This window comes from Erinaceus europaeus, chromosome 18 (assembly GCF_950295315.1).
Source record: "Erinaceus europaeus chromosome 18, mEriEur2.1, whole genome shotgun sequence".
Classification (NCBI taxonomy): domain Eukaryota; kingdom Metazoa; phylum Chordata; class Mammalia; order Eulipotyphla; family Erinaceidae; genus Erinaceus; species Erinaceus europaeus.
The window spans coordinates 15,444,982-15,469,347 of record NC_080179.1 but is presented as its reverse complement, the minus strand read 5'-3'; the positions used below and the strand labels follow the sequence as shown (position 1 = coordinate 15,469,347).

General features: G+C 48.9%; 2 protein-coding genes across 3 annotated transcripts; both read left to right on the top strand.

The window, feature by feature from the left end:
• The first annotated feature begins 778 nt into the window (after positions 1–778).
• HOXD8 (homeobox D8) lies at positions 779–3,372 on the top strand. 2 transcript variants are annotated; one of them, XM_007524688.3, is made up of 2 exons: positions 779–2,092; positions 2,584–3,372. In XM_007524688.3, exons 1-2 carry the CDS (start codon positions 1,471–1,473, stop codon positions 2,874–2,876), a joined length of 915 nt encoding a protein of 304 aa, XP_007524750.3. In that variant the 5' UTR covers positions 779–1,470; the 3' UTR covers positions 2,877–3,372. The 2 variants fall into 2 exon arrangements, with proteins under 2 accessions (XP_007524750.3, XP_060033656.1); XM_060177673.1 differs by having other exon boundaries at positions 794–2,092; positions 2,581–3,372.
• A 3,788-nt stretch (positions 3,373–7,160) lies between these two features.
• Positions 7,161–23,279, top strand: LOC132534361 (uncharacterized). Its single transcript, XM_060178285.1, has 4 exons — positions 7,161–7,232; positions 7,828–8,498; positions 21,875–21,900; positions 22,897–23,279. The coding sequence occupies exons 1-4, from the start codon at positions 7,161–7,163 to the stop codon at positions 22,986–22,988; spliced, it is 861 nt and encodes a 286-aa protein (XP_060034268.1). The 3' UTR covers positions 22,989–23,279.
• Positions 23,280–24,366: the final 1,087 nt, after the last annotated feature.

The window sequence follows — 24,366 nt, the reverse complement described above, 5'->3', positions numbered from 1 at the left end:
CCGGGGTGGGGGGCGGGGGGGGATCGCAGGGCTCGGCCCCGCCGCCACCCGGGGTCCCCGCCCGCCCCAGCGGAGGAAAGCCCACCCACCCCCGAGAGAGCCCCCCGTTTCTGCAGGCTTTTCTATCTACTCCCTCTGCAATACGAATGCCTCCCCTGCCCTCCCCCTACATTCTTCAGCCTCCCGCCCCTCCACCCTGCGCCTTGTGCTGACGTCTATCGAGGGTGAAATGATGGAAACTATATTCACGGGCATGATTTCCATTAAATATCAATTAACCTGGCAGCCTCAGCCAGGCGTGCAGTGCGTCAAGGGTAAATGTACATCTCATTTCCACAAGGCCCGCTGGGCTGGTAGAGAAAGGTTTAGATTCGCTCTGATAACGCCAGGCTTCGGGGCCACCCTTGTGGCCTTCAATTCAACCAGTCAGCCCGCGGGGCCTAACTCGTGCGGGATCCGGTCCGTCTCGGCCCGGGTTCTGCGGGCTGAGCCTGCAAGTTCACCAGGGCCAACGCCAGGGCCAACCTCAGTGGGGAAGCCTAGTCCCGGCGGCCCTGGGAGGCCGCGCTTTGCCCCGCCGCCTCCCCCAAGTGGCAGGTTCTGCGGCGCCTCCGCCCCGCCAGCCCCGGGCCCCAGGGGGCACGACGAGCCCCCGGCGGAGCGGCTTTATGGGCCCCCTTTAAGGTCGGCGGAGGCATCTCCCGGGCGGCGTGAGGCGTCCCGTCGGGAGCAATGGTGTCGCCTCCGCGCGGATCCCTCCGCGCGCTGCTCTCGCCCCCGTCTCCCCCTCCCTCTCCGCGCAGTGGCGTGGCGCGAAAATGCCTCGCCGGGGCGCGCCGGGGCGGCAGCCGCGCCGGCAAGAGCGGTGGGAGGGGGTCACGGGCGGGGGGGCGAGGTGAGAGGTGGCGACGGGTTGAGGCTTTTTTTTTTTTTTTTTTCCTTTTCCCTTCGGAGCGGGGGTTTTGTAAACCGAAGCCAGTGTCCCCGTGGGCCGGGCGCACTTTTTTTTTTTCCTTGTCCCGGTGCGCTCAGAGCCGCCTGGTGCCTGAGAGGAAACAGTGGAGGCAGCGGGGCAGGTCACCCGGGGCGTCGGCGATTATATTGAGGCTGAACCGGCGCGCGCCGGGAGAAGCCGGGCGGGCGTGGAGCGCGGGGGGCTGGGCGAGGCCCTGCGAGCCGCCAGGGAGGCGGCGCGAGGGCGAGGCGGCGGGCGCGAGAGCCGGGCATGAGCGCCCAGTAGCGCAGCGCCCGCGGCGGCCGGGCCTCAGAGGCGACTGGCGCGCGGGCGGGCGCGCGGGCGTGCGGGCCGGCGGCGGCAGCGACGTAGCCCGGCGGGCCCAGCAGCGCGAGCAGCCGCCCCAGAGGCCCTCGCGGCAGTGCGGCCACGGTGAGGCGCGCGCCCTGCCTGCACGGTGCCGCCCGCCCGCCCGCCCGCCCGCCGCTCCTCGACCTCCCCCGGCCGCCGCCCCGATGAGCTCGTACTTCGTGAACCCGCTGTACTCCAAGTACAAGGCGGCGGCGGCGGCGGCGGCGGCAGCGGCGGCGGCGGGCGAGGCCATCAATCCCACTTACTACGACTGTCACTTCGCGCCCGAGGTCGGCGGCCGCCACGCCGCCGCCGCCGCCGCCGCCCTGCAGCTCTATGGCAACAGTGCCGCCGGCTTCCCGCACGCGCCCCCGCAGGCGCACGCGCACCCGCACCCGCACCCGCACGCGCACCCGCACCCCTCGCCGCCGCCCGGCGGGCCGGCTTGCAGCGGAGGGGGCGGCCGGGGCCCGGGCCAGGACTACTTCCTCCCCGGCGGAGGCAGCCCGGCCGCAGCCTTCCAGGCCGCCCCCCCGCCGCCGCCTCCGCACCCTCCGCCTCCGCCGCCGCCTCCCCCCTGCGGCGGGATGGCCTGTCACGCGGAGCCCGCGAAGTTTTACGGATACGATAACTTACAGAGACAGCCGATTTTTACGACCCAGCAAGAGGCCGAGCTGGTACAATATCCTGACTGTAAATCGTCCAGTGGTAATATTGGCGAGGACCCAGACCACTTAAATCAGAGCTCGTCTCCGTCTCAAATGTTTCCCTGGATGAGACCACAAGGTTGGGATGCGATTTTTCTTTTTTCTTTCTTTCTTTTTTTTTTTTTAAAGCGGGGAGAGGGGGAAAGGGAGATCTGCTTTCACCTCACGTTCTAGCCTTCAAGTTCGCGCTCTCTCTCGCTCTCTCCCTCCCTCCCTCTCTCTCTCCTGGTGTAGTGGTTACAGTGGCTCTTACTCCTGAAGTCAGTGACCCCCCACCCCTTAAAGCAGGAGCCACGTGGAGGTGAGAGGGACAGAATGGTGGAGACAGAATTTCTGCTCCTTTAGCCTGCAAACAAACACCCATCCATCTGTCTCTCGCTCGCTCAGTCTCTCTCTCTCTCTCTCTCCACATATATATGCACATGTAGATATGTCAGTTCAATATATTTGACACATTAGAACTGTTCGAGAAAACTCCAGCAAACCGAAGAGGCACCATGCCGGTTAAAAAAAAAAAAAAGTTTGTTTTTCTTTCTTTTCTTCCCTTGTGTTTTCTTTTTAAATTAGCAGCTCCTGGTAGACGGAGAGGAAGACAAACCTACAGCCGGTTCCAAACCCTAGAGCTGGAAAAGGAGTTCCTCTTTAACCCTTATCTGACCAGGAAGAGAAGAATCGAGGTTTCCCACACTCTAGCCCTCACCGAGAGACAGGTGAAGATCTGGTTCCAGAACAGGAGAATGAAGTGGAAAAAGGAGAACAACAAAGACAAGTTCCCTGTTTCCCGACAGGAGGTGAAAGATGGGGAAGCCAAAAAGGAAATCCAAGAGCTGGAGGAAGACAGAGCCGAAGGCCCGACCAATTAACTTCTATTTAAACATTTAAAAAAAAATTACCAAAGACTGTTAAAACTAATGATCAACATATGCTGGTGGACACCATCTATTTTCCTGGTTGGAAAAGACTTTACCTGTAATTTAAGCTACCTTCTTGTATGGCTCTTGAGGTTTCTTTGCTTGGAAAGGGATTTGAATGTCTCCAGAGATTTTACTATGGTAGAGAAACAGCCCCTAGGCTGTGCTATGTAAGGGTATTTGATACTGACCTTGTAGCTATATTTTTATGATGCTAATTTTAAATGAGTTTGTGATTTGCCTCAACAACATAAACTTCCTAATGGTTAGCACTAAATAACTGAATCTAAAATGCTTTATTAATCAGACAAGTGCACTTGAACATTTAAATCTTTTCTTTATGGTGAGTAAATTAAAAGAAAGAAGTCTATTAATTTTTTAAAGAAAATTATGCCTGCAGAATATTTACTTTCTATTATTTGATTAAAATGTATTATTTATATTTTCATTTCTGCTTCTATAGTGAATGACTTGGGTGTCTTATTTACTCCGTTATTTTGACTATCTTGTAAATGTACTACTATCTGACAGATGGGTGGGAAGTCTCAGCCAAATACTCAGAAAAGCACAAGAGGATCGTGTGTACTCCTGGCTTCCTTCAACCAAAAAAAGTACTGGGCCAGGGACAGAAGTCTCAAGATGATGTCAAATTTGACATCTAATAATTCTCCTGTAATCTACGCATTATGTCAGTTGAATCATCTGAAGTGAATGGATACTTGAAAAGCCAATAGTACCATTTTTGCTCAGAAACTTTTCACTCTAGTAAGTCGCCCTGTGGGATCCCTCCATTTCTCAACCTACTTTCGTTTTGAACCCTACTAGATACTGCCTGAGATTACTAGCTCTCCATGCTCTGGCTGCCGCTGTGATTCTTTCTGTCTTTTTGAGTAGTGCCGTATTTATTTGTATTCTCTTTACTCTGCACGCCCATGTTGAGCCAGATCTGCTGTTCCTGTCCAGATGTCACTTGGTCCGTCCTCTGCTAATCTCCAGGATGGCCTCACCTATTTGAAACAAGCCTTGAGAGCAAATGCAGAAAAAAAATTGAATGTAAACAACCGCTCCAGAACATAACTAGCTCCTTAATAAAGAAATAAATCTTTTTTTTTTTTTTAGAGCTAGTGTCTTTGAGCGCCGTAAATAAATCTCTCCCTCTCTCTCTGTCTTTTTCCACTCTGGAACAATTGCCTAAATTCACAGGAAAGAAACCTCTCACTGAAATTATTTGATATTAAAGGGGGTGAGACTGTTAAGAGGCACCCACCTAAAAAATAAATACATGTATGGGATGGTAGGGGAGAGGAATTCCAAAGTGGGCTGGCTAGGCTTCATCTAGCTCTAAATAACCTTGCTAAGACCCTGTGAAAGCTTTGAACTTCGCAAAGGACTCAAATTATAGGCCCCGTGGGGGACAAACCAGAGTCCAAGTTGCACCATAGCTTATTCCACTGAGCTAGTGCTGATGCTGGGGTCTGGGGTCTGTTATTAACAAGATTCTCATTTTCTATTTGTGGCTGCCCCTGCAGCTGCCATCTTGTGAGAGGAGGGAGGAGGGGAGCAAAGAGTCAAGTAGAGTAAGTAGCCTTTCTTCCCACAAAAGGGAAAACACCTTCATCAGGTAGACACTGAGTGGTATTCTGCTTTTTCCAGGTATGCTTATTTATTAAAGTGAGCATTTTAAAAATCATTGCGTGGGCATTTAGAAATCATTGCACGGGTGGGTAGGAAAATGAAACTCTTGATCAGTTTAGGCCTGGATCATCCACTTCAGATATTGGCAGGACTTTGCTGCTTCAAAGACCAGGGAAATGTTGGCACTGGTCAAACCAGAGGTGAAGCATTTCCTAGTTTTTGACTTGGGAAGAAGCCAGTGGTGTGGTATTCACTGACCTAAATCAGAAAGACAATTTTTCGGCAGAGGTAGCCACAGGCTTAAGAAGCAGTTGCAGGAGGGGAGACAGCTGCAAAGGGGCATGCTGGATTTGGAAAAGTTTTGTTCTGTGTCCTGCCTGAGACTACTGTTGGCTAGTACAGAGCAAGAATATTAAACCCCTCAAGTGTGTTTAGGGACAGGGGGAGGGTCTAGTCAAAGACAGGTACTAGCTAAATTCCAACTTCCGGGATTTAAAGGATGCCGGTTTTAGCAAAATGTGTTATCTCCTTCTCCCCCCCCCCCAAAAAAAAAAATGCTCCTCAAATATTAGAACCATTGACTTAGTCAAGGCTATCAGATGGGGTAACCTGGTGCTTGGATGAGTTCAGAAATCTAGGAAGGGGCTGGGGGGATAGCATAATGGTTATGCAAAGAGACTTTCATGCCTGAGGTTCTCAAGTCCCAGGTTCAATCCTCCACACCACCATAAGCCAGAGCTGAGCAGTGCTCTGATAAAAAAAAAAAGAAAAGAAAAGAAAAAGAACAATCTAGGAAGGAAGGAGAGGTTCTTACATCCTCCCCATTCCCCATCCCATATTCTGCTCTGGAAGTGCAGTATCTTCTTGCCCACAACCCTCTACCCCCACCCTAAGGTGAAATTGTAACTCATGTACAGATGATTCCATTACAATAACATATATTTGTACATGTGTAAATTTGGGATTTTGGTATATGTGCATATACAAAGATTACATATATGCAGCAAATGATGGCAATCTTTTTTTTTTTTTTTTTGTACTTGGGAAGAAACAGATAGTCTCTGATCTATCTTGGGGAATACACACCATCTTGTCTACATTGCCAGAACCATGAACCCCGCCTCCCAACATCATGGTGTTTTGTGCAGACAGACACACAGTGATGCAGACACACAGTGATAATAGACTCAAATATGTAAATATGTATGCACTGCCGCAACAGGCAAACAAAATATTTTTGCTGCAGAAATTTGCATAAGTGTTCATATACCCAGCATTGCTTTTCTGTCCTAGACCGCTTAGTGAGGCTGCTTAGAGAAGTCCTCAGACCATTTCAAGGAAAACAGCACTCTCCAATGTTAACAGTGATTGAAAGAGACAACTCTTCAAAGTGATTTGGATTCTGTATTTGCAAGGGACAGAAACACAGAACACAAAAGAGGGTACGAGGGTCTGAGTCCTAGAGAAATGTCAGTTTAAGGACTGCCATTTCGTAAGGTTCCACAAAGCCGGGATATTGGTTACCTCTGCACTGTTAGAAAAAGTGCAAACATGGCTGCCTTTTAGGTACGGTCATTCCCAGCCCTCTTTCCCTAAGCTGGAAAGGAGGGTCATAAAGCTCTGCTTTTGTTTTGAGAGGAAGAAGTGAAGATAATGAAGGAAACTGACAATTAGGATTATTTCTCAGATTTTTGAGCAGAACCATCTTTGTTCAACTCCACATGTATCGACCAGCATAGTGTACTGACTGAGGAGGGCCCGAAGATTCGCCCCATTTTCCTGTGTAATTAAGAAAATACTGTTTTATTATTCCTCACTGCAGCTGTTTGTATTTCACATCCGCGCTGTGTCCTCTGCTTCCTTGGTGTTTGCTGAATCCTCAGATTTCTGGTGATGGGCTGGGTATGTGTGTGGGGGAGTGGGAGAGAACACTTTAGTAAACTCTACTTGCTGTTATGGTTCTCTTCCACAAAATTAGAGTCCACTGATTTTCTCTAGAAACAATATGATGCTTGCTGACAGATGGCAACAAAAGCCATTTAATCAAACACATCCAAGGTCATTGGAACCATTTCAAGGGTGTACCGATGGCCTGTTCCAGAGGGCTCTGAGCACTTCCATTTGTCAGATCCACTTGACTATGAGGATGTTAATAGCAGAGACCTTACACATCAACATGCAATGAAAGTGTTCAGAAAAGTATAGCTAGAAGTCTGAAGACAGAGTCCTTGAATAGGTGGGGGAGGAGTTACCTCTTTCAGTCCAGTTCTGAAGCCTGGATGGGATAGCCATGCAGGTTCATTAAGGGAGAGGGAAATGCTGGGACCAGCAAGGCCGTGTACTCTTAGTGGGTTCAATGGAGCAGTTTCTACCAGGAGTGAACATGGAATGTGATTCCTGCTGTTGATGAAAAAGAACTATTTATTCATTTTCAAGGCTCAAACTGGGGCGCTACTTTTTTCCCCTCCCTGAACACATAAAGGCCCCCTCCACTTCAATATTGCACTAAGCAGGCTTTTCGGTCAATAGTCATGGGGGTGGGGGAAGTGTAGCAAGGAGAGAGGAGAAACTAAAATTAAATTCCACAGAAATGAGAATTACATGGGGGAAGATCAAAGGGTTTCAGAGGAGATCCAGAAAGACTGCTTCTCTAATCCAGGACAGTCCAGGAGGGTAAAGCAGATAAAGGCCAGTTATTGGGAATTCAAATTGATGTTTTGGAGAATTTAACATTTGACAATTCTGAACACTTGCACTGACCTTAAAACCATTTCCAGCCTTTGAGCTGGTTATCGAGTTCCCTATTACAGCCCCCAAGAACAGAGAGGGACCCCCATTTGTGCTGAAGAGGTAGGGGTGTGTGTTGGTGGGGACAGAGTGCAATTTCTTGGCCTTCAGAGCCTAGGTTTTCTACAAGATCATTGGAGCTGGCTGGCGAGGAGATTGGGGGGGGGTGTAAAAACAGAAAGTCCGGAGCAGGTCTTTTTGAGAGGGGAGGGAGGAGAAGCCTAGTGGCCCGCCCAGTGAGGGGTTGGTTGGGGAGGTGGGGTGAAAGCCAGAATTATCTCCCTGGGCGTCCAGGCAGTGCAGAACACTCACATCTCATTTTCTCTCTAACATAGCACTCAACTGAGCAGGAGGGTTCAAGATAGAGAGAGAGAGAGAGAGAGAGAGAGAGAGAGATATGCTCCTAGAAAAGGTGGGTGAGGGGGATTCGGGGCCATGGAAAGACCAGAAAGGCAGACAACAAAGTGGGGTGTAGAAGCAGAAAGAGGAGGAGAGAGGGAGGAGAGGAGGAGGAAGATTAGGAGGAGGAGGAGTAAGAAGAAGAGAGGTTGGAGAGGGAAGAAAGAGAAAAAAACATGGCGCTTGCGAGCTGTATGTGCAAAATCCGCAAGGAATTGCAGTAAATTCCTTTTTGTTTGAAGAAAATTTACAACTTGGTAATAGACCTTTTTATGACCTATTTGCGGTCGTCATTGGCTGCGGCTGGTCATGTGCAGGCGCCGCTCGCCTTCACGGCCTTTTTCCTGATTTCCCAGGCGAATTTCCCCCCGCATTCTGCCTTCCTCCAGCCTCACCCCCTCTTTTTCTAACCTTTGTCTCTGCAGAGGTGGGCTCAAGTAGCCGGCTGCAGGATCGCGGGGGTCCGCGGCCACTTCGCCTCCCCCCCAGCGCCCAACTTGGCTCCTTCGCTGCTCGGCTCCGGCTGCGCCCGGGCCGCCCGGGAGCCGGTGGGGAGCAGGGCCGGTGGAGGAGCCCGGAAGGAGCCGCTGACTCCCGGGCCTCCGCAGGCGCTGACACCCGAGCCGGGCCTGCTCGGCGACCGCCTCCCACACGGCCGGGCCCAGGCGCCCGGGGTGCGCGCAGCCCCGCCGCGCCCGATGGATTACAGCAGCCCCCCGGGCAGACCGCCGCCTCCAGCCTCGCAGCCTCCCGGTAAGGGTCGCCCCCTCCCCGCGCCCGGGGCACTGACAGCGGGGACCCCTGGGTGCCGACCCCCTTGGGCACCCCTTTGGGGAGCCCAGCCCGAGCTTCTTCAGGTCCCCTAGATTTTGGGGGGGTTGACAGCACCCCAGTTCCTTAACCACTCGGAGCTAGCGACCCTGTCCCCTTCCCCCACCCCCTCCCGGGTTGGGGTCCCGCTGAGCGCCTAAGTGCAGAGGAAGCCCCATTTCCTTTCCATGTTCCCAGGGTGGATCACAGCTCGTGGGCCAGGAGCCCTTCAATCCCCACTCTGGGAAGACCATTGAGAGGGTTCCAAGGCGTCTCTGCTTTGCAAGGGGTGGGAGGCACTAATGGCGCTCTGCGGAATAGAGCAGTGTTTTGCGGTTTGACTGTGGTCAGAGGTACCTGGGAAGTTAACAGGTGTTTTTGAGGGATGGGGTGGGGGCGGGGTGGATTCAGTGTACCCAGGATGTGCTTGGTTTGTCCATGTAGACTTTGGTTAACTGGTGTCAATGTCTAGGGTTCACGTTTTATTTAGGCCTAGTATATGAAATGGAATTTTACATATTTTATACCGTTTCTCTAGATCTTGGACAATTTTTTTTTCTAACAATCTAAGAAAGGGTCCTCTCACACCCTATAATCTGTCTTCTGGATTTATATTGTTTAGAAATCAAAATGGATGCATGTTTTGGGGACGTAATAGTATCAGAAAATCCCGTGTAGGTCTTAGAGGAAAAAACAGACATTTCAGAAATGTGAAGTATGTGTAGGTTCAAACATGGCGTATGTTTCCTATTTGCCCAGAGTGGATGCTCTCTAAATGTATTGTTGAGTTTTGCCAACAAATGAGTATTATGTAATGAGATTTCCCTTTTCGAAATTACTGAACTGAAACTGTCTGAGTCAAAAGAAAATACTTTGCAGGGGGGAAAAAAGCCATTTTCTTTTACTGGTTTTGAATGACATTGAAAGATGCAGTTCTCAAATCCTATTGCCTGTTCCCTTGTGTACGTGCTATGAAAACCTTTGCGGTCTGCCGCATTGCGCAAGGGCCCAAGCTGTGCATGGCAAAGTATCACCCCCCTCCCCAAAGCATCCAGCCAGAAATCCTAACTTAAAGCTTCCCTCAGTGTTCTGGTGTAAGCTTGTTGGTCATGAGACCATTTCTCAATAACCAGTGGTATCTTTGTAAGAATGTATATTTAGTCAATAGCAATGAATTCACCCTTGTTTCAAAATGGAGGACCACGAATTGTGTGTAGTTGACGTCTGCCCACAAATAAGAAGCTGGTGGCTGTGGATTGTAATTCTTTCTCTAGTACGGTATTATGGTGCTTGATATTATTCTTTTATATTGGAAAAGCAGGTCAATGGTGGGGGATTTACTACCCTTCCCCAACACCACCATAGTGTAAGGAGCGGCAAGGTTGAATGAAACCATGGTGAGGAGGAGTTGTGGCCTTGATGACCAAGTCCTGGTGTTCACAGTTTCAGCTTCTTCTTTTCTGGGAGTGATGGCTGAGTCTGCCCAAGTGTCTGGGAACCTGGGCAGGCTGCAGGTTCACTGTAGCAGGAGATGTCTTGGGCAGATATGGAGGGCAGAGCTGGCTCTTTGTAAATCTTCTGGTAGTGCTGAGGTTATTGGAAGGAAATAGTCACTTGTATCTAAGGGAACAAATAATCTGAAAATGATTTGAACTCAGGTCACTTATACCAAGAGGAGACCAGTGAAGGCTTTGCCACTACTGGAAATGACTCCATTGTTTCCATGAACTCAACAACAAAAAGGGGAGAGGGAGAAAGAGAGAGAGAGAGAGGGAGAGGAATATGGGGGAGGTAACCTGCTTGGATTCTTAAGAACTCATAAACATTCTAGACTTCTATCCATTTGTAGATCAGGGAACCAAAAAACTTGTATCATGTCTGGGCCTTGGTGTCTACTAGTCAGGCTGGTGAGTCAAGGTTTGTGTCCCGAGGACCAGGAATAAAACAACAATGAAGTTCGCTATTATGAATGTGCCCAAGCATCAGGGTTGAAAATGGAACATATTTCCCCGTTAAGGCCTTTCAAAGTAAGTATATTTCTTCTGAATCCTGTTTTCTGAGCTTGAGAAGCAGGGGGAATTGGAACAAAGACAGTATTTCACTGTGGACTGGCAGGCAGCTGTTAAGAGGTATTTACAGCCTTGCCGCAGTGCAGCGGCAGGGCAGGGCAGCCAGGGGCACCGGAAGCGGGAAAGAAGCCACCCAAAACTCGGAATTCCGATTTAAGCCCAATATAGGTCCACTTTTCCGGAATTGGTGTAAGATAGACACCCTCTCTCTCTAGGAATTGAGATTTAATAGTTGTTTAGGAGGAAGACAAAGTTTCTCTCTTTCGGTGTAAGCTGGTTTTTCCCTCCTGCCTTGACGAGCAACTCAGAAACCAACCGTGCACTGGAGGTGAAATTGCTGATTCAAATGACAACCTTGAGAGGAGGACACAGGCAACATGGCGATTTGGGTGGCTTGGCAGAACGGGGCTTGCATGCCAGGAAGGACTTTCGGGGTTTTTAGTATGTTTTCCTGCAAAGGAAAATAAGAACACATTTTCAGCCTCATTGAGACGGGGAGTGCAAGCTCCTGGGCAGGCTGGCGCTGAAGCAGTGCAGTGCGCAGTGCGGTGCGGTGCGCCGCACAGCCCACTGCGGCCCAGAGCCCTCCACGCACTGCCTCCCGCAACCCCAGCGCATGTGCAGTAAAGGACCAGGCCCGGGGATCCACCCGCCTGGCAGCGCTGGGGGAGGGGGCGAGTGGATTCCCAGAGGAAGAGAGAACCTATCCATTTTTATTTTATTTCATTTTTCCCATTGGGCCCTCAGGAAGTAGCTGAGCTTATTTCCATTTTCCCAGCCGTCCATCTAAATATAAGGAAACTGCGCCTGGACTCTCCGCCCCACCCCACTTTGTAGCCGCCCTTTGACACGGTCTGCAGGGTACGACGAGCTAGTGGTCAGAGGGAAGCCAACCCTTCTATCTTGAGTGTTCAAGAAGCACACACATATTTTTTAGCAACTTAGGTTTTATATATTTGACCCTCGGGAAAGTGTATAGATTTTTTTTTTTTCTTTCTTTCCCCAGCCTGCTCCTTCTCAGAGCTTTGGGAAAAGGCCTTTCTCTTGGCGCTTGTATCGACCACCAAAGTGCAGGCCAGTCTTGCAGCCCGGCTGTGCTCGTGTTGCTTCGCAATCCAGCAGCGCCTTTCGGGGCTCTGCAGGCTCAGCAGAGAGCTGCTAAATAAATAAATAAACAAACAAAAATGAACAAATTGACGGGATTTTCCGCTTGGGCTCGCCTAATTAATGGCGGATGCGCGCTCCCGGCCCGAGAGCCTGGCGCCGTCGGGGTGGGGGAGGGGCGGGGCCGGTGGCCTAGGGGACACTTGTCCCAAGGGACAGCGCAGGACGGACTGACAGTCTCTGGGGCAAGACTCAGTCTCTGGCGCGCAGCCCGGGTGCGGGTTTCCCCCGCCGGCTCAGGCCTCCTGCTCAGCTGCCTGACACCTCGTCCAGGAGGAGGCGCTGTAGGACAAGAGTCTCGCTGGCAGCGGTGGCGCGGGTGATGCCCCGGGCACTGGCGGGCTGGGGGAGGGGGTGGGCCAGCGCGGACACGTGACCCAGCTCCTCCCTCTCCCCGCCCTCCGCCTCCGCTCCCAGGCCGCTCCCAGCCCGGGGTGGCTGGCTGGCTGGGCGACCTGGTTGGTGCCCACCCACAGCCCCGAGGCCTTGGAGCCCCGGAGGCCCTGGAGGCCGGTTCCCGGTGGCAGGCCACCTCACTTCCTCCGCCTTTCCGGAGGGGGGCGCGATTTCCGCGCTCTGGGCTCTAAGGAGCAGGAAACTGGGATCTGGAGGTAGGGCAAGTTGTGGCCAGTCCTGGGGTCCTAACCCCCCAAGGCCACCCCGTGCCCCTGCTCTAAACTGGGGTATTGGCACTTTCTTTTCCAGGATTTCTGGGCGCCAGAACAGCCAGCCTTGGGAAGCACAGCGCTCTGGGCCTCTTGTTACAAGCTGATGAGCTTGACCTTGGCTCACTTAGAAGGAGACCAGGGCCCCCAGATTCACAGGAGACGCCCTCAGATCTCTAAAGACCCTGGGCATGTCCTAGTGTGGCTTTAAGACGCCCCAGGTGCCCATCTTTGCTCTTTCCCACGGAATCCACGCACCCTTTTGCCTCATTGAGCCCATTCCAGTCGGCGTTTTCAGCACCAGGACTAACACTCATTTTCAACAACTGATTTTGGTTTCTTGCCTATTTTTCTCCCCTTTTTCTTTCTTTCTTTCAAAATATTTTTACTTTATTTATTATTGGATAGAGACAGAAAGAGAAATAGAGAGGGCAGGGGGAGATAGAGAAGGAGAGAAACTAAGAGACACCTGCAGCCCTGCTTCACCACTCGTGAAGCTTTCCCACTGCAGGTGGGGACCAAGGGCTTGAACCTGGGTCCTTGCGCACTGTAATGTGTGCACTTAACCAGGTGCGCCACCACCTGGCCCTCTCTCCCTCTTTTTAAAAAATATTTATTTATTTATTTATTCCCTTTTGTTGCCCTTGTTTTACTGTTGTAGTTATAATTGTTGTTGATGTCATCGTCATGGTTGGATAGGACAGAGAGAAATGGAGAGAGGTGGGGGAGAGAAAGACACCTGCAGCCCTTCTTCACCGCTTGTGAAGCGACTCCCCTGCAGGTGGGGAGCCGGGGCTCGAACCGGGATCCTTAAGCTGGTCCTTGCGCTTTGCGCCACCTGCATTTAACCCACTGCGCAACTGCCCGACTCCCCTTCTCCCTCTTATATGTAACATTTTTTTTAAAGTTTTTTTTTTTTTTTTAACAGAACACTGCTCAGGTGCAGGGTATTGAACCCGGGACTTTGAAGCCTCAGGCATGAGAGACTGTTTGCATAACCATTATGGTATCTGCCTGGCAAATGCTAGAAGAAGAAGAATGGTATCTGCCCTTGCTCTGCAAGGATTTATTATTATTATTATTATTATTATTAAGAGATAGAAATAGAGAGGGGAGGAGGAAATAGAGAGGGAAAAAGACAGAGAGACACCTGCAGCCCTACTTCACCACTCATGAAGCTTTCCTTCTACAGGTGGGGACCAGGGGCTTGAACCTTGGTCCTTGTGCATTGTAATGTGTGTAATGTGCTTAACCAGATGTGACATCGCCTAGCCCCTCCTGCAAGGATTCTTTTCTTTTCTTTCTTTTTTTAATTTTTTTTTTAATTTAAGAAAGGAGACATTAACAACACCATAGAATAAGAGGGGTACAATTCCCGTAACCCGATCTCCACATCCCACCCCCTCCCCTGATAGCCTTCCCACTCTCTATCTCTCTGGGAGTGTGAATCCAGGGTCGTTGTGGGTTCTTTTCTTTTATTTATTTATTAATGAGAAAGATAGGAGGAGAGAGAAAGAACCAGACATCACTCTAGCACATGTGCTGCCGGGGATCAAACTCAGGACCTCACGCTTGAGAGTCCAAAGCTTTATCACTGCACCATCTCCTGGATCACAAGGATTCTTTTTTTTTTTTTTTCACAAGGATTCTTAATGAAGGCCTGAACTTAAATCTCGTGTCCATAATGCAACTATCTGGGTTCCACTTCAGGTTGCTGGGTGCCACCCAAAATTTACTGAATCAAAATCTGCAGGGCTGCATTTTGTATTCTGTGCTCCTACCTAGGACATAGATTTATGTTTGAGTACTAATTCAGGGTTGGTCTCTCTCTTTCCCCTGCTTCCTCTAAGGTTCTTCAGTCTCTAGAGATTAAGCTCCTACTATTTCTCAGCACTCTCAGTAGTTCCTGGGGCTCCTTCCCTAAAAGCGCTAAATCAGAAACTGAATAGTCAGTCTCATTTTTGGTAAGGGAACATTGAGCGCTTGCCAAGTAGGAATTTTCAAATAGAAAAGTAGCTTCGGGGCCTGCTGGTGGTGCACCTGGTTGAGCGCACTTGTTACAATGCGCAAGGATCTGGGTTGGAGCTCCAGGTCCCCAGCTGCAGAGGGAAATCTTTGCAAGTGGTAAAGCAGTGCTGCAGGTCTCTCTCTCTCTCTGTTTCTCCCCCTTCTTAATGTCTGGCTGTCTCTATCCAATAAATAATTTTTTTTTTTAGAAAGCGAATTTTTATTTATTTATTCCCTTTTGTTGCCCTTGTTGTTTTATTGTTGTAGTTATTATTGTTGTTGTCATCGTTGTTGGATAGGACAGAGAGAAATGGAGAGAGGAGGGGAAGACAGAGAGGAGGAGAGAAAGATAGACACCTGCAGACCTGCTTCACCGCCTGTGAAGCGACTCCCCTGCAGGTGGGGAGCCGGGGTTCGAACCGGGATCCTTATGCCGGTCCTTGTGCTTTGCGCCACCTGCACTTAACCCGCTGCGCTACAGCCCAACTCCCAATAATTTTTTTTTAAAAGTAGGTTCTGGGGTTCGGGCTATAGCGCAGCAGGTTAAGCGCACGTGGCACAAAGCCCAGGAACTGGTGTAAGGATCCCTGTTCGAGCCCCCAGCTCCCCACCTGTAGGGGAGTCGCTTCACAGGTGGTGAAGCAGGTCTGCAGGTGTCTGTCTTTCTCTCCCCCCTCTGTCTTCCCCTCGTCTCTCGATTTCTCTCTGTCCTATCCAACAACGAAGGACACCACCAACAACAATAATAACCACAACAAGGCTACAATAACAAGGGAAACAAAAGGGGAAAAAGGAAAAAAAAAAAAAGGCCAACAGGAGCAGTGGATTCATGGTGCAGGCACTGAGCCCCAGCAATAACCCTGGAGGCAAAAAAAAAAGTAGGTTCTAGATTGAGACTCTCTTTAATATTTACTTTAGATAAATAGGGCAAACTGGACCAGTTTTCTTATTTAAAAAAAGTTGGTTGGGGGAGCAGGCAGTAGTGCAGCAGGTTAAGGCACCTGGCGCAAAGAGCAAGGACAGGTGTAAGGATCTGGGTTGGAGCCCCTGGCTCTCCACCTGCAGGGGAGTCGCTTCACAAGCGGTGAAGCAGGTCTTCAGGTCTCTCTCTCTCTCTCTCTCTCTCTCTCTCCCCCTCTCTGTCTTCCCCTTCTCTCTCCATTTCTCTCTGTCCTATCCAACAATGAAGGACATCAACAATAACAATAACCACAACAAGGCTACAACAACAAGGGAAACAAAAGGGGGGAAAATGGCCTCCAGGAGCAGTGGATTCATGGTGCAGGCACCGAGCCCCAGCAATAACCCTGGAGGGGGAAAAGAAGGTATAGTAAGAGTATCTTCAAGGGTTGTTATGAGGATTTATGCATATATAACACTGCTATACACCAAGCACTACTCCTGATGTCTTACTTACATGAGCTCACATGTTAAGTTCTTGAAACTGTTTGGTCAGGGCTGGTAAAATTGTTTATGTGGCTAGTGTGCTGTTTTGCCTTGTGCATGGCCCAGGTTTAAGTCAGGCCCTACTGCACTGAATGAAATAATTTTGGTGTTGTCATCACTTTCACTCTCTGCCTGTCTCTGTCAAAAAAAAAAAAATGAAGAAGGGAGGGAAGAAAGAAACAAATAAGAAAACCATTTTGATCTATAGTGAGCATTAAGTATATGTTCGTTATTATTTTTATCCTATTCTACTCAGTAATCAGATCTAGACCTTTATTGCTGAAAGATGCCTGATTCACTCATCTAGCCCTTGAATTATACAAGAAAGACAGACCTAGGCTTAGCCATAAAAGAAATAGCAGGCTCTCCTGGGGCCTGTAGACCAAGCCAAGGCCTAGTTCTGGGCCTTGTATTTTTGTTGTTGTTGTCTCTGGAACCTCACTCATTCAGGCCGACTTTCAGATAGAGATGAAGAGAAATAGAAATGTGCAGGGGAAGAAATCACAGCACCAATGCTTCTTTCAGTGTAGCAGGGGCTTGAACCTGGCAAAGCAGTGGACTATCCAAGTGAGCTATTTTGCAAACCTCTGGGCTTCTCTGTGATACATTGTTTATTGCACACTTCCTACTACAGTGAACCTCGACCCTGTTCCCTTGGGTCTCAGTGACTGGCATCTGCTTACAGGCAGATTTGAGGGCTACACCTGGCAGAAAGTGTGTCTAGCCCATTCATTATAGTTACCGGGTAAGGGAGACTTCACACCCACACAGGCACATCTGTGGCATTAAGAGGACTTTGGGCCTTTCCAGAGAGCAGTTCTCACTGCACACTTCTGGCATGACCGCCACAAATCATTCACAGCCATCAAGCTGCTTGGTTTTCTGTACCCCAGGGCAAGTACCCTTTTCTTGGTCTCTTGAAACCTGGGACAGGGTAGGAAAGCAAAAAGGTCAGTGGACAACAGCAGAGGAGGCCAGAAGTGCCCTACTACCCCTACCCCTTAACCTGCATGCTCCCTGAGATTATGGAAGTGTTATATAAGTACTGCTTGAGGCTATATCCTCTCCCCTCCCATCTTGGCCTTGGCTGCTGTTTCTTGAGCCTATAGACTCTACCTAGAATGGCCTCTGGCCCGTTGTCAAATTAATTCCTTTGGCTCTGCCCCTATTGACCTGGGTTAAGTGTTGCCTCAGTGTACACATAATCTCTTCAGTTTCTACCTTAGTCAGGCAGAGCTCAGCCAATGGCATAGGACAGTGTTTCAACTCTTAAGCATGCTTAATGCTTGTGTCATATTCATTCTGATTTCTCAGTGGACTGGGATGACCACCCCAACCTCAGCCCTGCTTGGGACCAACTGGAGCCTTTTCTAGACTCTGCCAATCAATGCTTTTGTCCCAGGGTTCATTCTTTTTAGCTTTCACCTCTCAATATTGAGTCTTTCTTGGTGTTCTGTCTTCTTTCCAAAGGATGCTAAATCAGAGATCTACTGAGCCAACTCCATTGTAGGGTTAGGCATGGTAGCAAAAAGTTTCTTATTCAGTATGGGGTAGAGTGCTAGGGGTATAGGATCATATTTCCTTTCTTCATGGGACTCCCTGCCCAACTCTTCTCTGAGTCTATGCCCAGCCTGTATCCTCAGAAGCCAGTCCTAAATAGTCTTCTGCCTTCTGCCTCAGCCTGGGGAGTTCACAAAAATCCCATCACAACCTGCCCCTTCTGGTCATGTAGCCTTTAAGTGCTGGATGAGAGTTCAACACCGGCCACTTCTGGGCAAGAGATCTCTTGACAAGCAAGATCAAGATATTCTCTCTTGGAACCAAAATAGCAATGGCCCTTTAGATAGGCAAAAAGTTGACCCTGTTACATTTGGAACACAGCTGATATCTCTTGAGAACCTCTTACTCCCTCTTTTCAAAGAACTGCTCTAGCTTCTGGGTAGCAGGAGACCTACAGGAGGTCCTCAATTGGGTCCTCATGGGGTCATTTCTCAGGACAAGAATTCCAAGGACTGGCTTTTTCTAGTCAGATGGGGGAGGAACACCACCCATAGTCCCCACTTTATGCAGAAGCTAACTCTATATATGTTCTTAAGAAGGCGTCTCCCCACATGGCACAAAGTGCAAGGACCGTCATAAAGATCCCGGTTCGAGCCCCCGGCTCCCCACCTGCAGCGGAGTCACTTCACAAGCGATGAAGCAGGTCTGCAGGTGTCTGTCTTTCTCTCCCCTTCTTTGTCTCCCCGTCCTTTCTCCATTTCTCTCTGTCCTAGCCAACAACAATGACAACAACAGCAATAATAACTACAACAATAAAAAACAAGGGCAACAAAAGAGAAAATTAATAAATAAATATAAAAAATTTTAAAAAAAGAAGGTGTCTCCCTTCCCCCCTGTTATTACCACCATCCTTAAATGATCTTGTGAGTCATATCCAACAAATTGACCCAAACTAGTTCTGATTATTTCTCTGGTGCTTAGCCTTTTTACTGGATTGAGTTTTCTCTGCCCCACTCTCATTCATCTACAGAAGTTTAGAATTCTTGGTGCTGGGAGGTGGATAGGGAACACTGTGGGAAGCTGGACATTCTCTCTTTAATCATGCTGCCTGGCGGTCCTAAGATTAGAAAGTAATTAAAGATGTCTGCCTTCAATACGTTTCTTCCTTTTCTCTTTTTTCTCTGTGCACAGCTCGTTTCTTTTTTGTTTGCTATCTCAATATGTCATTTTATTCACCTCATGTAAGCCACAGTAAAGATTGCAAGGAAGTTCCAATCACCATCCTTCACTGCTAGGAATTAAAAAAAAAAAACAAAAAACAACTGTGCTTCAACTAAGCTTTGTTTTAAACATACCTCCTTGGTTTGGTCTACTATCCACCCTCATAAAATTCAACACAGTGCCTAGAAAGTCTTACACCCTTTGATCAGTTCTTATTATTAACTTAAGGGAAAAAGTAAAAATTTTGTCCAGCCCCTTAGTTTTTTTTTTTTTTACAGTGGACTAATTTCAATGCTGCTGGCCTAGTGCAAGCAAAATAAAAAATCATCATTTAATCATTTAAAAGGGTTGATTTCCACCTATATTTCTGAATCAGGTGTTATCAACTGTAAAAAAAAATAATCATTTTTAGTGCATAAGGAGAGAATGCCATACACACAGTCAAAGTAATAGCCCCCAGCTCTCTACTCTTAATAAAAGTCCAATGAGGAAATGAATTTAGAAATGCATGGAGAAAGTGTGGTAACTAGGGATGCAAAGAGATCTTTCTACAAAGGACTCTCTTTCATGTGTCTGGTGGGACTTCCTGGTGAGAAGTATGACAATTGAATTTATTTAGAAATCATATATGTGTGTATGCTCTGTGAGTCTATACAGAACACCCAGTGTTTTAACCAGAATAATCAAAATCACACATTTTTTTCACATTGGTAGCAACTCTGATGGGCTATAGAAGGAAAAGTGGGCGCTAACACTCTTTGTGTCTATTCCCCTGGGTGGGAACTGGGGTTATTTTTCCCACCTGCATCTCCTCCCTCCTCCCCCGACCCCTCTGCCCCATGTTACATTTTCCAGCAGATGAAACTTCAGGCCCAAGCTTCTTTTCTGGGCTTTCTCAGCAGGACAGCGTGCTGTGCTCCATCCTTTTTCCTGGTTTCTCCCTAGACTGGGTGAGGTACTGAGGGTAGGGGCATGCAGAAAATTCTCCTAAGGTTCCCCAAGGTCCCCACTCAGGTTGGTGGATTCCAGGGCCCTGTAGTGGTGGGGGGCACTGTGGGAGTGGGACATCTGACTTCCTGGTCTTGGGTTCCTTGAGAGCCTCATTTGCTTCCTCACACCCTGTCCCCTTCACACCATAGCTGTTTTATTGTTTTATAACCTGCTTTGGAGCTTCAGTTGCCAAAGATTTTGATGGGGGCTGTTCTCTACTTTCTCACTTTACCAAACCCCAAGTCTTGCTATTTTAAGCAGTTTGGTCCCTTGCAAAGGTTTCTCTTTCAGATCTAAGCACATCATAGAAAGCTCTAGGCATGTGACTACCTTCAACTTTTACTGAGCCCATTCACAACAATGCAGCGCCAAGTGTTAACTCCAACTAACACTCCCAGTCCCCCAGCCCACCCAGCCTCTCCCTAATCACCCTTTTCCTCTTGAAACTTGAAGAAAATAATATAATGTCTTCTTGTCTAAGCAAGTAACAAGTGGCCTCTGAGCTTCTTTTTGTTTATTTGCTACATCTAGAAGTAGAAAATCATTGAAATAAAGGAGTTGATGGTACTCACGGTGAATGCAGCCAAAGAATCTTAAGACATGCCCACCAACCAGTCTTTTCCAAATAGCAATACCTCCCAACTTAAACAGCTTTCTCTGAAAAGATGCTATTTGAAAAACCCAAGGGTATTGATATGAATATGACCTCCTCACATCCTGGATATTTGGAACTATTTAAACGTGAGGGAACAGTTGCAGTGAACCTTTATTTAGTGAATAAAAGTTTAAAGCCTAAGGTTATTTATGGTTCTTCAGGGATGGGACCTGAGTGGCTATTTATGAACACGTGATTCCAATAAACTTTGTTTTATGGCTTGAGAGTTGACAAGCCAAAATATAATTCCCACCATAAATTAGGTTAAGAGCATACAAGTGCAGATGCTTGGTTCCTGGAGCAGTGAAAGGGAAGTGAGAGACTCCAGCCAGCGGCAGGCTCAGAAGGAGACAGTTCAACTCCCAGCTCCCCTGCCCACTAGGAGAAGAAAACAGTAAGTCACTTACTACTTTCCCCCAACAACTCCAGTGGCTGGGCAACTCTCTGCTCTGCCTTTTCCATCCAGGGTGGGGAGATATCCTTCTGAAGTTCATGCTAATTCCAGCTTACATTTAAATGAACAAATAGAATGGGACTGCAGACTTTTCCTACACCCTTCTTGACATAAAAAAAAAAAAGTTATGAATCGAGGGTTTCCACCTCCTCACTTCTGTCTCTCAGCTCCTCCATAACTGAGCATCTGTTTCAGAAGTGAAATAAAGCAGTGGTTAGGTGAGGTGGAGAGAAAGGGGGGGAGGTCTAGAGAGGGAGATGACTGCCTCTGAGATCTTTTTTTTTTTTTTTTATTCCCAGCGAAGGCTGTCATCCTAGAATAAAATTAGGGGAGATGGGAAACTTCCAGCTATACCCCAGTTCCTGTGAGGGCCACTGTTTTTAAAAGATTGTCTTGTGGGTTCTCCAGTAGCAAAGCTGGAGGGGGGAAATGAGGCCCTATCCATGGGGTGGGATAGCAATCTCAAGCTTTTATTGCCCTTTGCCTTAAAACTCATCGATTTGCCTCTTCCTTGGTTATCATTTGCGTCCTCATTTCCCTTGGAAATTGCTCTTTGTTTTGCATTGGAGCAGAAGTGGGAAGGTAGAGCTCAGTCTGGCCTTTCTTTGGGAAGTTGAGGCTGGTTCTGAGGGTGCTGGTTGGGGCAGGGTGGGGAGGTCAGAGTGGAGGATTTGAAGCCAGTCTGAAACTGAAAGAAGGAGCGGAGTCCCTGCGCCACTGGGGCGGGGGCACAGATGCGCGGCCGCCTGCTCACCAGTGAACCTGCACCCACCCGGCTGAGACTGGAGAAGGAAAACACACAGAGGCCTATTTTCTCCCCGCGTTCTGTCTTTCCAATGTGTGTGTAAGGGGTGGGGGGACCCTGTTACAGGCAGCCGGCAGAACCAGTAAGGCTCTGCCCTAGGGTGCATGGTATGGGGGAGGTGACAGGGACCTTACTCCCGGGGAGACCGGTTTCCTGCGCCTCCAGCTCTGCGGAGAATTTGGCGCAGTTCCTGGGGGCGGGCACCCGAAGCAGGGAGGCCTGGATATTGCTGGGGTGTCTGGGCCTTGCCATTTTTCTGTGTATTCTCTCTCTTTACTTTCCCTGGGGAGTTTAAGAGACCCCCATTTTTTTTTTTTTGTTTTTTTGTTTTTTATTGCAACAGGTCCAGGATGCTGAGAGCCGGCTTTTGTAAGTACATTCCCGTTTCTTCCGAATCGCTCAAAAGCTTGGGGAGGTGGTGCGGGCAGAAGAATGGCTAGGCCTCCCCGGGCAGTGCGTGGGGAGCTCCCTTTAAAGGTGGAGGCTCTAAACTGAGATCCTGGACAGGTTTTTTTTCTGGGGCCTAGTGTACAGCAACCTAACTACGGAAATTAAGCCAGGGCTCTGGCTCTCTTGCCTCCTCCTCAGACCTCTCTGCACCTTTCCACATTTCTGGCCTGACCAGGCCTCCCCCAGCTTGCACAGGTGCACAGCTTGCAGCTAATTAGCAGTCTACCCTGTTCGCTTCCTGAGAGCATCATCGCCTTTGCAAGAACCAACTTGCTAAACACCAAGGCAATGTGACCTACTGCAGGCCAGCCCAGCTTCACTCGGTCAAACCTAGCCCAATTTCTTTCTTTCTTTCTTTCTTTCTTTATCTCTCTCCTCTCTCCTCTCTCTCTCTCTCTCTCTCTCTCTCTCTCTCTCTCAATGGAATTTAGGTCTCTATGACATTGTGTATGTTTATTTGGCCCACTGCTTCTGGAAAGGGCTTCTGAGCTTTCTTGTGGAAGTCCTTCCTTACACCTCCTGGTCTCCAGCCCTGAAGCTTTGGGCTATGTGGGTTAGAGACCTGCTGGTGAAGGAAGAGGGATAGGACTCTTCTCATTCACCTCTCTTACTCAGTCCCTGTTATGAGAATTTTTCATTGCCTGGGATAAACCTAAGGGGGCTGGGTGGGATGCATTGTGTGTGGGGGGGGAGAGGTTCTTGGGGACTTGGAAGTTTGATTCTCAGCTGCTTATGCCCATGGAAGGCAGGTACACTTCTGAGAGTTCTAGAAGTCTCCTGGAAGAGTATCTCATTTAGATGGTAGTAGTGAAGGGACTCAGAGCAAAACAATAGCCCCTACCTCACTGCACAATAAAGGTTCAATATTTGATGGCTGGAGGAACTATACACCTTCATTCTTTTTTCTCTGGAAAGGTGCCCTCTCTCCAAGAATGAGGAAACTGGAGTTTGGCTCTGGGCCAGGCAGGAGAGTCTCGCTAACTCTCTGGGGGCTGCACCTACCCTGACAGTAGATATTCTGCCTGTGGGTAGTTTCCCCTATGAAACATGACTGACTCAAGTAAAACAGCCTGTGGATTCCAGACTGGAAGATCTGATGTCCCCAGGACCTCTTGATCTTGTCCCCTCCTGCCACTACCCTGGCTCTGGATGCCTGTCTGTGCTGAGAGCATTTCAGCTTGAAAACCCTCATTCAGTACCCTGTAGTTGAACACAGCACAAAAAGCCTGAGAGATCAAAAGCATTTGTATGGGCAGTTGAGCGGGAGGTGAATATTTAACGCTTTTGTTCATCAATAACTCATTGGCTTTGACCTGTCTGAACAAGTGGAGCAATAAGGTGAAATGCAGGTCACAGCGTCTAACAAATATGAAAATGTGTGCCATCACCCTGGTCCCCATCCACCAGGCTCCCCCAATTTTTCTGGATAACACCTAGGCCCAATGTCTCCAGGAAGGCAGATACTTGACTTTAGGGAGAGGAAACATCCTGGAACGAGCCCACTAGGCATGAGACAGCCTCAGAATCTGTTAGAACTGATGCCCAGATAATCCCTACAAAATTGCCAAAAACACTGAAATGAAAGGATGGAGAGAGAGAGAGAGAGAGGTAGAGCAAAGCTGGCAGCCAACTTTGCCAGGTTGGGGGGCGGGTATAAGGCTGGAACTCTTTACTGTTCTACCCAATCAGGTCAGGCTGGAACTTAAAACTAATTTTTTTGTTTGTTTTTGTTTAAGGGGGAAATCAAAACCAAAAACAGTATAAACACCCCTAGCTCATGGCCAGGGATCCAAACTCCCCATTTCAACCTGAGCATCCCTCTACTCCTGAAATCCAGTAGGTCCTTGAGCACAGCTGTGTCCTGGATGCTTTCAACTGAGTGGTAAGCCCCAGAAAGACAGATCTAGGAACTGGGGCGTATGCAACCTGTGAACTTTTGTACTCTAGTGTGCTGCTGTCTGCAAAGTGAAAATGATGAAACTTTGTGATATGTTTGTAAATGATTCCGAATGACCCCTTGCCCTGCCCCTTCACCACTAGCTTGCCAGCCCAGCCCAGCCCAGCCCAGCCCAGCCCAGAATGGTTAGGTGTCTTGGAGCAGCCTGTCTCCCTGAGGTCTGCAGCCGTGTCGGGGCCAGGGACAGAGACGAGAGAGGCCCGCAGGCTCAGGACCCAGGAAGGTAAATGTGCGACTTTCTGAAGAACTAGCTTTGTCAGCCAACCTGACTTGGCCCTGCAGTGGGGAAAAAGATGAATGGAGAATATTCCCTACTTGCTGCTTCTTCTTTTTGTCTTTTTCTGTCTTTGAAGGCATTTACTCCTTTTTGAAAAAATACCACTTGATGGGGGGGGGGTGTTCAGATTCAGAGGTGGAGTCATAAACCT

Coding starts and splice junctions, on each gene's coding strand:
- LOC132534361 (XM_060178285.1), top strand. CDS start 7,161: ATGGGGGAAGATCAAAGGGTTTCAGAGGAGATCCAGAAAGACTGCTTC. Junction 7,233..7,827: donor ATCCAGGACAGTCCAGGAGG/GTAAAGCAGATA, acceptor GTGTAGAAGCAG/AAAGAGGAGGAGAGAGGGAG. Junction 21,901..22,896: donor GATGCTGAGAGCCGGCTTTT/GTAAGTACATTC, acceptor TTCTCTGGAAAG/GTGCCCTCTCTCCAAGAATG.
- HOXD8 (XM_060177673.1), top strand. CDS start 1,471: ATGAGCTCGTACTTCGTGAACCCGCTGTACTCCAAGTACAAGGCGGCG. Junction 2,093..2,580: donor TCCCTGGATGAGACCACAAG/GTTGGGATGCGA, acceptor TTTTTAAATTAG/CAGCTCCTGGTAGACGGAGA.